Below are 12,402 nucleotides of genomic sequence, written 5' to 3'. Positions count from 1 at the left end.
TGAGCCACTGCGGCCGGCCCACCTGTCTGATTTTTGTAATTTGGAGGGACAGGGTTTCCCTAAGCTGCCCAGGCTCTGAATTCTTAAAAGCTACTTCTTAACATGTGTCCTTCAGCGGTGGGTTTTATTTTTTTCTTCCCCTTTGAATCTTCTTTTCCTTGCCGTGTATGCCTTTGTCAGTGAGACACTTTATTTCTCTGTGGTATTTCCACGTCTCGTCAATTCCAACAGCAATTGCTCTGTCCACATTACAGGAGCAGGCCACGCTCTCATGGCCTGCAGAGGATGCCATGCAGATAGATAGTACCTGCCATTTCCTTCCAAGTGCAGAGAGCCAGGCTCCACTGCTCTTCCATTACAGGCTGGCTTTTCAGTTCACAGGTCACATGCATGGATATCTCTGTTTATCCTGGTTACTCACAGAGAGCGCCAGGTTGGCCTACAATGGGGCTTTAAAAAAAATTTTTTTATTTTTAGAAACAGGGTCTTGCTCTGTCGCCCAGGCTGGTGTGTAGTCGTAGATCAGAGATCACTGCAGCCTCAAACTCCTAGGCTTGGCTGGGCACGGAGGCTCGCCTGGAATCCCAGCACTTTGGGAGGCTGAGGCGGGTGCATCAACTGAGATCAGGAGTTCGAGACTAGCCTGGCCGACATGGTGAATGCCCGTCTCTATTAAAAATACAAAATTAGTGCTCACTTTGGCAGCACATATACTAAAATTGGAACGACACAGAGAAGATTAGCATGGCCCCAGCACAAGGATGACAAGCAAATTCGTGAAGCGTTCCATATTTTTTTTATGAGTATAAAAAAGGAAATTAAGAAAAAAAAAATACAAAATTAGCTGGGTGTAGTGGCAGGTGCCTGTAATCTCAACTACTCGGGAGGCTGAGGCAGGAGAATTGCTTGAACCCCGGAGGTGGAGGTTGCAGTGAGCCGAGATCACCCCATTATACTCCAGCCTGGGCAACAAAAGCGAAACTCCATCTCAAAACCAAACCAAACCAAAACAAAAAGTCCTAGTCTCAAGCAATCCCTCCGCTTCAGCCTCCTTAGCAGCTGGGACTACAGGTGTGTGTCACCATGCCCAGCTATTTTTTACTTTTATTTTCTGTAGAATTGGGGTCTCACTACATTGCCCAGGCTGGTCTTGTTCAAACAATCCTTCTGCGTCAGCCTCCCAATGTGCTGGGATAACAGGGACGAGCCGCTGTGCCAGGCCTCAGCTTCTAATTAGGCAGGAATGGTCTGTGCTCCTACAGACACTGACTGGAGGACCCTCTTGGGTGCGAGCTAAAGGAAGGAAATTAATTGGTCAAGTAATAGTGCAGGCTTAGTGGCCTGAGGGATGCAAGTAAGGGCATAAGACTATCTGCCAGCCGGGGCCCAGCTGTCTCCACACTGGTTGGATGCTGGCCCTACCATGCTTAGCTGGAGATACACACAACTCCAGACTTCAGTGTAAAGAGGGGAAGAGCCCCAGGGGCAGGTCTTGGGAAAGCCCCAGCTAACAGCTGCCAAGGGGGAGGCTGTCACTTCAGTGAGCAGGGGCAAGGGCAGTGTGGTTTTACAGGGTATTACAGGGTGTCTGTTCTAAATGGGCTGGAGTGACACTATACACAGGTCTCACCTGCGACCTGCTTCTGGTGTTTTAGCACAGCTGCACAGATGACAACGTCCCAAAAACACACGCACACGATTTCCTTTTTTTTTTTTTTTCCATACGGAGCCTTGTTCTGTCGCCCAGTCTGGAGTACAGTGGCTCGATCTTGACTCACTGCAACCTTCACCTCCTGAGTTCAAGTGATTCTCCTGCCTTAGCCTCCTGAGTAGCTGGGATTACAGGCACGTGTCACCACACCCAGCTAATCTTTGTTTCTTTTTTCAGATGGAGTTTTGCTCTTGCCGCCCAGGCTGCAGTGCAACGGTGAGACCTCGGCTCCCTGCAACCTCTCCCTCCCTGGTTCAGGTGATTCTCCTGCCTCAGCCTCCTAGGTAGCTGAAACTACAGGCATGCATCACTATGCCTGGCTAATTTTGGATTTTTACTAGAGACAGGGTTTCGCCATGTTGGCCAGGCTGCTCTTGAACTGCTGACCTCAGGTGATCCGCCAGCCTCAGCCTTCCAAAGTGCTGGGATGACAGGCATGAGCCACTGCACCTGGCATGCAGCATGCACAAATATACATATATATATATTTTTAAGTAGAGGCAGGGTTTTACCATGTTGGCCAGGCTGGTCTCAAACTCCTGACCTCACGTCATCCACCCACCTCAGCCTCCCAAAGTATTGGGATTACAGGCGTGAGCCACTGCAGCTGGTCAATTTCCCAATTTTAAGGGACATCGGTAACAGGGTTTCAGCATTTCAGGTAATTTAGAAGCTCCGATCCACAGCATTCTCTGATGGCAGGAGTCCTGTTCATTTCTGTATTTCTTATTTTAGTACCTCAATCAAAGGCAAGGCTGAGCAGAGGGAGAAACTCAGGCAGGCAGGGGCTTATACCTGGGAGGAGGCAGGAGGTACAGGGTATTAGATGTGGAAAATGAATTTAGCCTCAGCATGGAGCAACACATTGTTTTTTTTTCTTTGAGACCGGGTCTTGCTTGGTCACATAGGTTGGAGTTCAGCAGTGCAATCGTAACTCACTGCAACCTCTGCCTCCTGGGCTCAAGTAAACCTCCCACCTCAGCATCCCGAGGATCTCGGACTACAGGTGTGCGCCACCATGCCCAGCTAATTTTTCTATCTTTTGTAGAGACGAGGTTTAGCCATGTTGTCCAAGCTGTTCTCAAACTCCTGAGCTTATGAGATCCTCCCGCCTCAGCCTCCCAAGGTGCTGAGATTACAGACGCCACCCACTGTGCCTGGCTGAGCAACACATCTTAGGGCAGACAGGTGAACAGCGCGGGCACACAGTGGGGAGGCTCCAACATGCTGAGAATGCGCAGTCTACCGCTTCAAACTACACACAGCAACACTGAGTCTCAGAGGCACAATGCGGAGCAAAAGAAACCAAACACACCGCAGATCCCATTTAAATGAAGCTTGAAAGCAGACTGAACCACTGTGGTGGGGCTGGGACAGTGACTCTCGAGTGTACCGTCTGGGAGGGTTTGGTAGGGTTCTGTTTTTTGCCCATCTGGCTGCTGGTAAAAGGTGGGTTTAACGTCTAGAAATTCACAGGTACACTTTTGATTTGGGCACTTCTTAAAGTTAGAAACAGGCTGGGTGCAGTGGCTCATGCCTGTCATCCCAATACTTTGGGAGGCCGAGGCAGGTGGATCACAAGGTCAAGAGATCGAGACCATCCTGGCCAACATGGAGAAACCCCGTCTCTACTAAAAATACAAAAATTAGCCAGGTGTGGTGGTGTGCACCTGTAGTCCCAGCTACTTGGGAAGGCTGAGGCAGGAGAACTGCTTGAACCCGGGAGGCAGAGGTTGCAGTGAGCCAAGATTGTGCCACTGCACTCCAGCCTGGCAGCAGAGTGAGACTCTGCCTCAATAAAAAAACACACAAAAAAGTGAGAATCATTATCAAGTGATACCGAAACCTAGTCCTAAGAAGTTTGGTTCAGAGAGAAACAAAGTCAGGGTCCTGGCGTTAAGGGACAAAGATTTCCAGTGCCATCAAACTTAGAAAGCAGCACTGTCTCCCAAGCCAAGCCCTGAAACAAAGCCCTTCTGAGTGAGCAGCGAGACCTTGCTGGGTTCTCACATTCGATAAAGCTGGACTTGGCAGGAACCTTCTTGGTGAACTCACGTGGGAATAGGAGGTCATTTCTCGGGAGAGCCAACCTCTCTTGAAAATGACAGCCAGTTTTTCTTTAAGAATCTGTAGGCTCTCTTTTCCCCCTTTTCCTCAAATCTACAGGCTGCTCCCAACTCCTTCGTCCACAGCAGTGTTTGTCTTTGTTTCATTATCACCCCCGCAAGAAAGCGTTTGAGAGTTTCCCCCAATGGCCTTCCCAGCAAAATTTTAACACCACAGTGTGCTCATGTACTATGTATATATAATTGTGTCTTATGCATAAAAGGAGTAAAATTCCTTCCACCCTCCCAAGCACCAATTTTCACCCACTTCAGCGCAATATCATGCTCATTGAGAATCTATGATCTGAGCTAACCAGAAAATTTAATCTCCAAAGGGGATACCTCTAAAGAACAGAAGGCACTATGAATATTTATAATAAGGAGACAGTTGTAACCAGGAACCTCATGCCAATGCCCCCACCTCCCCCACCCCCAATCTTTACCAACAGCAGCTGTGGGGACAGGAGTTTGTTGAAGTATAGCAGCCTGGGTCTTGCTCTTAGATTTCAATGTGGCAGGTGGGGCCAGGCTACATATTTCTAATTAAAACTCCCCCAGTAGCTTGGCTCTGGGAACTCATCCTCACTTGCTGTTGGGTCCCAGGGAGTCATGACCGGGACGAGGACTCCAGGCCCTTAAGCTCCAGGTACACAGCGTGCTGTCTTCACCCTAAGGTAGAAGGCTGGGTTCTCCATGGACCTGTCCTTGGAGTTTTTGAGCCCCCACGTGGGCATGGGAATGTCACAGCTTTCTTGCTGTCCCACCCTCCTCCTCGGGTTGATCAATGAGTCAAGTTTTCACACAGAGAAAGCTCTGGAATGTCACACCAAAAAAACGAAGACGTCTGGCCATAGCCTCTCTAACATCCTTCATACTTCCCACTGAGTTTGTGACAGTTTCCACTCCTTGCCCACTTTTACCTTTACTTGTCATTAAGGAGATTAACAACACCAATGACAGAAAAATCAGTCTGGGATTAGAAATGAGGGAATCAGAAAAAGGATCACACTTGTAGGCAATTTTGCACAGGTGGTGAGGGAACAGCCACAGACCTTTGATGATTCGCTGATCTTGTATGGCCGAGACACTCGCGTCTGCCTGCTTCCCTCCATCATTAAAGAGATCTCAGCCCTAGGAGAAGAACAGGATTTCTGAGCATGCAGTGGTAACTCTAAGTCATTCATTAATTTCAGGCCCTGCTGGCAGATACCAAGGACGACAGTGAAAACAGTCACACGGCGGAAGGAGGGAGGGAGGACGGTGCACTACAAAGAACTCTTTTACGCTGAGTTGAGAAAAAGTCTGTTAGAATTGGACGGAATACTTAACTCGAATTCCTTTATCATTTAAAAACTGCCAACAGCATGCCATTTACTCCACTTCCTACAAATAATGACCTTTTGGCTACATCAAGGTTATAATGATGTTATAATTTCGGAGCCCAGACTACAGCCCTGGAAGCAAGCTAAGGGACTTACATGTGCCATTTAAGCCTCACAAAGATTATACTTGGCCAGGATGGCATCGTTTATCCCATTCCCCAGATGAGGATATTGATCTTACGGTCACAAAGCTAGTAAATAGCTGGGAATCACACCTGGGTCTGTCCAGCTTCAAAACCTGGACCCATCACATGACACACGGAGGGAGGCCCAGGGTTGAACAGTTTTCGCACTTTAAAAATACCATGATGGGGGTAAGCATGTGGTACAGTGATGACTACCACGTTCACAGTACATTTTAGACACACACTGTCCCCAAGTGTTTCTCCATGTCTTCACTCAGTCCCCACTGCAACCCCATGAGGCCAGCACTGCAACTGGAGGATGCTGGGAGCAGTGAGGTGACACAAGCTGCCCAGTGTCACACAGCTCAGGGAAGCTTCCAGGCTCTTAACCCTTAGGCAACACTGCCTGGCCCTTGGGTGGGGAGGGAGATGCCTCCAGGCAGAGTTGGTGGGGTGAGGTGCTTCAAAAAAGGAGGGGAACACAGAGAAGGGACTTTGCCAACTAACACTAACACAAGTAACATACTAAGGTTTTAAAGGGGATTTTTTTCCCCTGCTATTTGAGTTCATGAGAAGAGTCTGTTACCTACTGAACAAACAGCCTTTGCTAATACAGAACAATGTGACAAGAAGTCAGCACTGTTCTTAGATAACTGGGGACTCCAGTGTTCCCATGGGAGGAATGAATTAGGACACAGTCCGTCCTGTGCAAATGCCCTAGGGAGAGAAGGGGCAACTAGATTCGCTCGACAAACTAGGAACTTTGTGGCAGTGACACGCTGTTCCCATCCCCGGCCCTCCCGGCTGCTGGAGAGCCCAGATGCCCGAGGGCCCAGAGAGGGAAGGGAAGAAAAGCAGCGTTGGTGCAGTGCCCACCGCGGCCCCGACTTCATTCCACCTTCACCCTCCGAGACAGGTGCCACCGTGGCTCCCACAGTGACACCCGGTGCTCGGGTGCCCCAGGGGGGAGGCCCAAGGTCACAGAGCAGAAAGCAGCAGGTGTCCTTTCTCTCCACCACCACAGGCAGCCTGCCCGGGCTCAGCTTGGCCCTCTAACGCTCAACGCTTTCTTTTCTAGGCCAAGATACCTAGAGAGAGTTTCCGAGACGGAGGCTCTTCGCCGTCTCCTGCAAGTGGGTGGGGGCGGGGGCTGATTTCCCCCCGTGGTGGACGTCAGCGGCCTCCGACACTTTCTGGAAGCAGGTGAAGGGTCAAGGCCACCCCCCCACACACACACACAGTGACAATCCCAAGTCACTGTAGGAGGTCTTCCAGTAAACACCGGACGCAGGCCCCATCCGGACCGGAGGGTTCCCCGGGAGCCTCCTCCCCAAGCTCCCTCTCGACCTCAGCGTGGGAGGAAGCGACGCTGCGGACACCGACGCGCCGGTGGGGTCTCCTGGGGCGCCGCTGTCGCTCGCTCGGACCGCGCAGCCCCCGGCGGAACTCGGCGCCACGGCCGCCCGGGCAGGCTTGAGCCGCCGGCGAGGAGGCGGAGTCGGGACGGCCTCCGCGGGAGCCACTCACCTGCCACGCACGGGGCGGGCCGCACAGGCCGCACCTGTGTCACCTGCGGGGGCGGCGGCTCCTCCCCCAGCCTCTTCCACGGGCCGCGGCGCCCCCACTTGCCCACCCGCCGGCCCCGGCACCAAGAGGCGCAGGGGGTCGCGACTCGCGGGGGCCGGGGACCCTCCCGATCTCCGCCGGCCCCCGGCCGCGGCCAGGCGCGGCTTCCCGGCGGTCCTGGGCGGGAGGGAGCGCGCGCGCGGAGGCCCACCTGGCAGGACGCGCTACTGACGCGGCGCGGGCAGCCCGGGCTGCGGGGCCGGGCGGTCGGGGCGGCGGGGCCCGGGCGGAGGAGCCCCCGGGCCGGCCCGCTGCGCAGCCATGGCTCCGCCAGGAAGTGCGAGGCCGAGGGCGGAGGCGGCGCGCGCGGCCAATGGCGGCGGCCGCGGGGAGGCGGGGCCTGGCGGCGCGGGGCGGGGCCTGCGGGCGGGGGCGGGGCGCGGGGGCCGCGGGGTGGGCTCGCGGGGTGGGCGCCCCCGTGGTCCGCGCTCCGCGCTCCTGGGACTCCCGGTGTCCGCCCCCCGCCTCGCGACGTCCGACTCGGTCCCTTCAAAGGCAGGCCGCAGCCCTGCAGCGCGAAAGGCGCCCGGGTGCCACCCACCGTCCCAGGCGCCGGGCCACGGCCCTTGAGGAACCAGCGCGGGCGCTGGGACCTCCTTGCTGGCCCGGAGTCGCCGGGGCGCGCGCCGCGCTTCTCGCCTTCCGGGCTGGGCTGGAGGGACCCGGCGGCCCCCTGCGGCGAGGCCTTTGCGGGCCACTCTGCGTAAAGTCTTATCCCCTCTCTCCACCCAGCTTCCTACCGCACGCTTCACTTGAGCTCTTATCAGAGTCTAATATTCCAAATAATGTACTGGTTTATCCGGTTTATTGCCTCGCCTCCCTAACCAGAAACCCTTCAGGGCAGGGTTCACTGTCAGTTCTACTCCTGGCTGGGCCCCCAAGACTGGCACACAGTAGGTGCTCAGTAAATACGTGTGGAATGAATGTATGTAACCTTCATCGATCAATGCATCAGTTGTCATACTTCGCTCATGCTACAGCGGGATGAACCTTGAAGATGTAATATTTAGTGAAAGAAGCCAGACACAAAAAAACCACACATTGCATGATTCCATGTGTGTGAAATGTCGGGAACAAGCCAATGCATAGAGACGGAAAGTAGGTGAGTGGTTGCCAGGGGCGAGGAGTTGGTGAAATGGGAAATGGCTGCTAAAGGATCACGGATTTCTTTCCTGTAGCGCTCACTACAGCCTCCACTTCCCAGGCTCAAGGGATCCTCCTGCCTCAGCCTCTTGAGTAGCTTGGATGACAGGCACCTGCGCATATGCCCAGCTAATTTTTTAGCATCTTTAGTTGCGGGTTTTGCCATGTTGGCCAGGCAGGTCTTCAATTCCTGACCTTGTGATCCACCCACCTCAGCCTCCCACAGTGCTGGGATTACACATGTGAGCCAGCACACTCGGCCCACTTGCAGGATCTTTATTATTTTTATTTTTATTTATTTTATTGATTTTTTTTGAGTTGGAGCCTCTCTGTCGCCCAGGCTAGAGTGCAATGGCTCAATCTCAGCTCAATGCAACCTTCACCTCCTGGGTTCAAGCTATTCTCCTAACTCAGCCTCCCGAGCAGCCGGGATTACAGGTACCCACCACCACACCTGGCTAATTTTTGTACTTTTGGTAGAGATGAGGTTTCACCATGTTGGTAAGGCTGGTCTCAAACTCCTGACATCAGGTGTTCCACCTGCCTCAGCCTCCCAAAGTGCTGGGATTACAGGCGTGATCAAGGATCTCTAAATGATGTCCTCACTGACTGGATGGCTGTCCCCCATCTCTCCCTCTCCCCTTTTCTTTGGGGATCGCACACATTCAGCCTTCCAAGCCTTACTTGCCCATCTTTGATCCTTCGTGGACCTGTCCTCACCCCAGACACAGCTAATCCTCATGTTCTGTCTTTGTACCCTGACGTGGATCTCTGTTCTGATAGGAGTTCATGCACTGCCTCTCATTCATCCAGCAGACTCTTCAGGAGCACCTGCTGTGTGCTCGGCACTGTGGTGTGTTCCAGGGATACAAAGAAGAAACTTTCAGGGGTTTTAGGAAGAGAGGCAAACAAGTAAATCAGCGATGACCCTACTGTGGTGAATGCTGCACTGGGGCAGTACACGGAGGACCTAGAGTTGGACATGTTCTTTTTTACAGCTGGAGTTAAAGGTTCTCTTGATAGATAGATATAGATAGATACATGCACCTCTCTATATGGATATTTACCTTATCTGTTTATCTATCTAACAAGATATTTAGCTGTAGATATTTTAAGACCCTGGTTGGGGGAGGTGGCTCACATCTGTAATCCCAGCACTTTGGGAGGCTGAGGCAGGTGGATCACCTGAGGTCAGGAGCTCAAGACCATCCTGGCCAACATGGTGAAATCCTGTCTCTACTAAAAATACAAAAATTAGCCGGGCAGCATGGCAGATGCCTGTAATCCCAGCTACTTGGGAGGCTGAGGCAGGATAATCCCTTGAACCCCGGAGGCAGAGCTGAGACCGCACCACTGCGCTCCAGCCTGGGTAACACAGCGAGACACGGTCTCAAAAAAATAAACAAGAGCTTATAATTCTTACATAGATAAATAGAGACATGAACCTCTCTATATTGGTTTCTATGTTATCTATTTATCTATCTAATGAGAGATTTAGCTGAAGATATTTTCAGAGCCTATAACTCAGCATTGACGTCGGCCTTCTGGGTGTCTTGTTCTTTATGAATGAGAAGACGTGCAGCCTCATATACAGGGGCAGGAGTAAGGGCCTGAGACAGGCTCACCCACACATGACCTTGACATGCACAGGGTGTGGGCTCGGCTAACTTGGCTTCCCCTTGCGTTTCCCGTCAGCACTTTGTGAACTACCCTGTCACTTTTTTTCTTTCAGTAACATTTTGTGTCCTCCCAAATGATAAAGGTAATGCATGCTTCACTCAACCATTCTCAATACAGAGAAGTTCAAAAGAAAAAACCAAACAGCCGTGTGTAGTGGCTCATGCTGGTAATCGCAGCATTTTGGGAGGCAGAGGCAGAAGGATCACCTGAACTCCGGAGTGTGAGACGATCCTAGGCAACATAGCAAGACCCTCGTCTGTACCAAAAAGAGGTAAAAATCAGCCAGTGATGGCTGCAGGCGTCTATAGTCCCAGCTACTTGGGAGGCTAAGATGGGAGGATTGCTTGAGCCCACAAAGTCAAGGCTGCAGTGAGCTGTGGTTGTGCCACTGAAACTCCAGCCTGGGTGACAGAGCAAGAGCTTGTCTCGCAAACAAAACAAAACAATACAAAACAAACACTCATTTCTACACCATTCAAAAAAATTGGTTCATATTGTTCTCTCAATATTTTCCTCTTACATAATTTCTTTACCATAATGATAATTCCAGTTTTCTAAACACTAGACAGTGCTCTAAGCCCTCTGCGTGTATTAACTCATCTGATACTATCTCTGTATCCTGGCGTGTGAATCTCTGTCCTTATATGAATTCATAAACTCCCTCCTTCATTTATTCAGCAGACTTGACGAGAACACCTGCTGTGTGCCTTGCACGGTGGTTGCTCCCCGGGATAGAAAGAAGAAACTTTCAGGGGTTTTAGGAAGAAAGGCAAACAAGTAAATCAGCGCCGACCCTATCGTGGTGAGTACCTTGACTCTTTGAGAAAGGTATCATTACTTTCCCTGTTTGCAGATAGGGATGCTGAGCCCTGGAAAAGTTAAATCCCTTGCTCAATGTCCCAGAACTTGCCAGGAGCAGAGCTGGGCTTTGAACCCAGGGAGTCTGCCTCCAGTGTCGGAGCAGAGCTGGGCTTTGAACCCAGGGAGTCTGCCTCCAGTGTCTGCATGCCCAGCCTTGGCCACTGCCCCACAGTTCCCTCTGTGCACTCAGTGATGTGTGCTCAGTGCAGAGAGTTGGAAAACAGACCCAGGAGAGAAAAACATCACCCACCTGAGGAGAACAGCTGTTGGTATTTAAGGATAAACCAGCTCAATGTTTTTCTCCTGTGTATATTCCCTGCACACCTCTGCAAGCCAGATTCTGTGGTGCACGCTCCTTGGTAAGCTGACTTTTTCCCCCTTTTGCAAATGTCGTGAGTTTTTCACACGTCAGTAAGTCGTCGTCTGTGATGTGATAAGTAATGGCTGTGCCTGATCCTTCAGTGGATTGTGCCCTTGACCTCCCCCACTGTTGGGCGTGCAGCTGGTGTCTCTATTATGAATAACACCACGGCGAACGTCCTTGCACGTACCCCGTGCCTCCCAAAGTGCTGGGATTACCGGCGTGAGCCACCGTGCCCGGCCCCCATGGTGCTTTGCATTTACTCTTTCCTGCCACATTCCCTTGGGTCTGGGGATACTCATGGGACACAGGCAGCTCCTCTAGGGCCCCTGGTGTCCCTGTCGGTGATTTGGGGTCAGGATGCACAGGCCCAACCCCACATGTTCCTGCCCATGTGCAGTCCCGCACTAGCTGACAGTGATCACTGGGTCAGCAAGGGAGCAGAGGGGCCAAGAGCCGTTCCGGGAGGCAATGGGATGGGGCTGAGTGTGGACTCGGGCTCTGAGCCCCCAGCGCGTGCTCCACCGACCCACTGGGCTCTATGCACACAACATAGACTCAAAAATAACATTATGAAGAATTTCAAGACAGCAGTCTCAGAGCACAGAGGCCTAAGCGTGGGGCCCTTCTCAGCATGGGCTCCATGTAACTGCTCAGGCCACACACCCTGAAGCTGGCCCTGGGTGGAACAATTGCCACCATCACCAAAGACAACCGCTCCAGGCTCAGGTTATCTCCATCCTCAGTACCCCTGTCCAGAAACGAAGGTCACAGAAGAGTACCCAGTGAAAGGGGCATGCCATCTGGAAGCCCAGAATGGCAAAAATATTGGGCGGGGCCTGGGCGAGTTTGGCCTAGTTAGATCACAGTTCACGCACTGGCCCCTCGATCACTTCTCCACTCACTCCCCTGTCTAATCCTCAGTGACCTATGGGTCAATACTACCGTTCTCACCACTTTACAGATGAGGAAACCGAGGTTCTGAACGATTAGATGACTCACACACAGCTGGTGAGCACGTGAACTAGGATGAGAAACCCAGGCTGTCTATGCCAGTGCCCAGTTAACCAGCACAGCAGAAGCCTCCCCCAGGGCTGCAAGCTGGCCACGCCTGCGACACAGGAGGTTTCGATGGCTGCTGAGAACAGGCAGGGCCAGGAGCATCGCTGTCTCCCTCTGAAGGGTGTGTGTGAGCTGCCAGCCAGGCTTCCCCAGAGAACAGCTGGGCCTGGAAGGGGCGGTCCGTGTCCCGTAATAACTGCTGCAGCAATTTTCCCTGCGGGGTGTTTCCAACTCTGAGTCTCCTGGGGGAGGAGGCTGGGAGGAGGAGGAGGAGGAGGGGTGATTCTCTAAACACCCTGTGCTTCTTACCAAAGGCCTGTCCTTGGCCCAGCTTCCTTTCCAAACA

At 52.5% G+C, this 12,402-nt stretch overlaps 1 protein-coding gene and 1 non-coding gene across 5 annotated transcripts in view; one reads left to right on the top strand and one right to left on the bottom strand.

Annotated features, from left to right (window-relative positions):
- KLHL36 (kelch like family member 36) overlaps window positions 1–7,243 on the bottom strand; it is a 17,230-nt gene extending 9,987 nt beyond the window's left edge. The window contains exons 1-2 of one of the 4 annotated variants that reach the window (XM_032284580.1): window positions 7,101–7,243; window positions 4,869–4,947 (exon numbers count right to left, since the gene is read on the bottom strand). In XM_032284580.1, the coding sequence (XP_032140471.1) occupies window positions 4,869–4,931 (63 nt within the window). In that variant the 5' untranslated portion in view covers window positions 4,932–4,947; window positions 7,101–7,243. Of the gene's footprint in view, window positions 1–4,868; window positions 6,376–6,411; window positions 6,768–6,850; window positions 6,973–7,100 lie in introns of those variants that run through there. The other 3 variants (XM_032284582.1, XM_032284581.1, XM_032284578.1) reach the window with 3 other exon arrangements.
- Window positions 690–796, top strand: LOC116555880. The gene has a single exon (XR_004270723.1). It is a non-coding gene; the product is annotated as a U6 spliceosomal RNA (small nuclear RNA).
- Window positions 7,244–12,402: the final 5,159 nt, after the last annotated feature.

Source organism: Sapajus apella, unplaced genomic scaffold (assembly GCF_009761245.1).
Source record: "Sapajus apella isolate SASKATOON/1434 unplaced genomic scaffold, GSC_monkey_1.0 scaffold15, whole genome shotgun sequence".
NCBI lineage: Eukaryota > Metazoa > Chordata > Mammalia > Primates > Cebidae > Sapajus > Sapajus apella.
The sequence above is the reverse complement of the archived record's forward strand: the minus strand, read 5'-3'. Positions and strand labels throughout refer to the sequence as shown.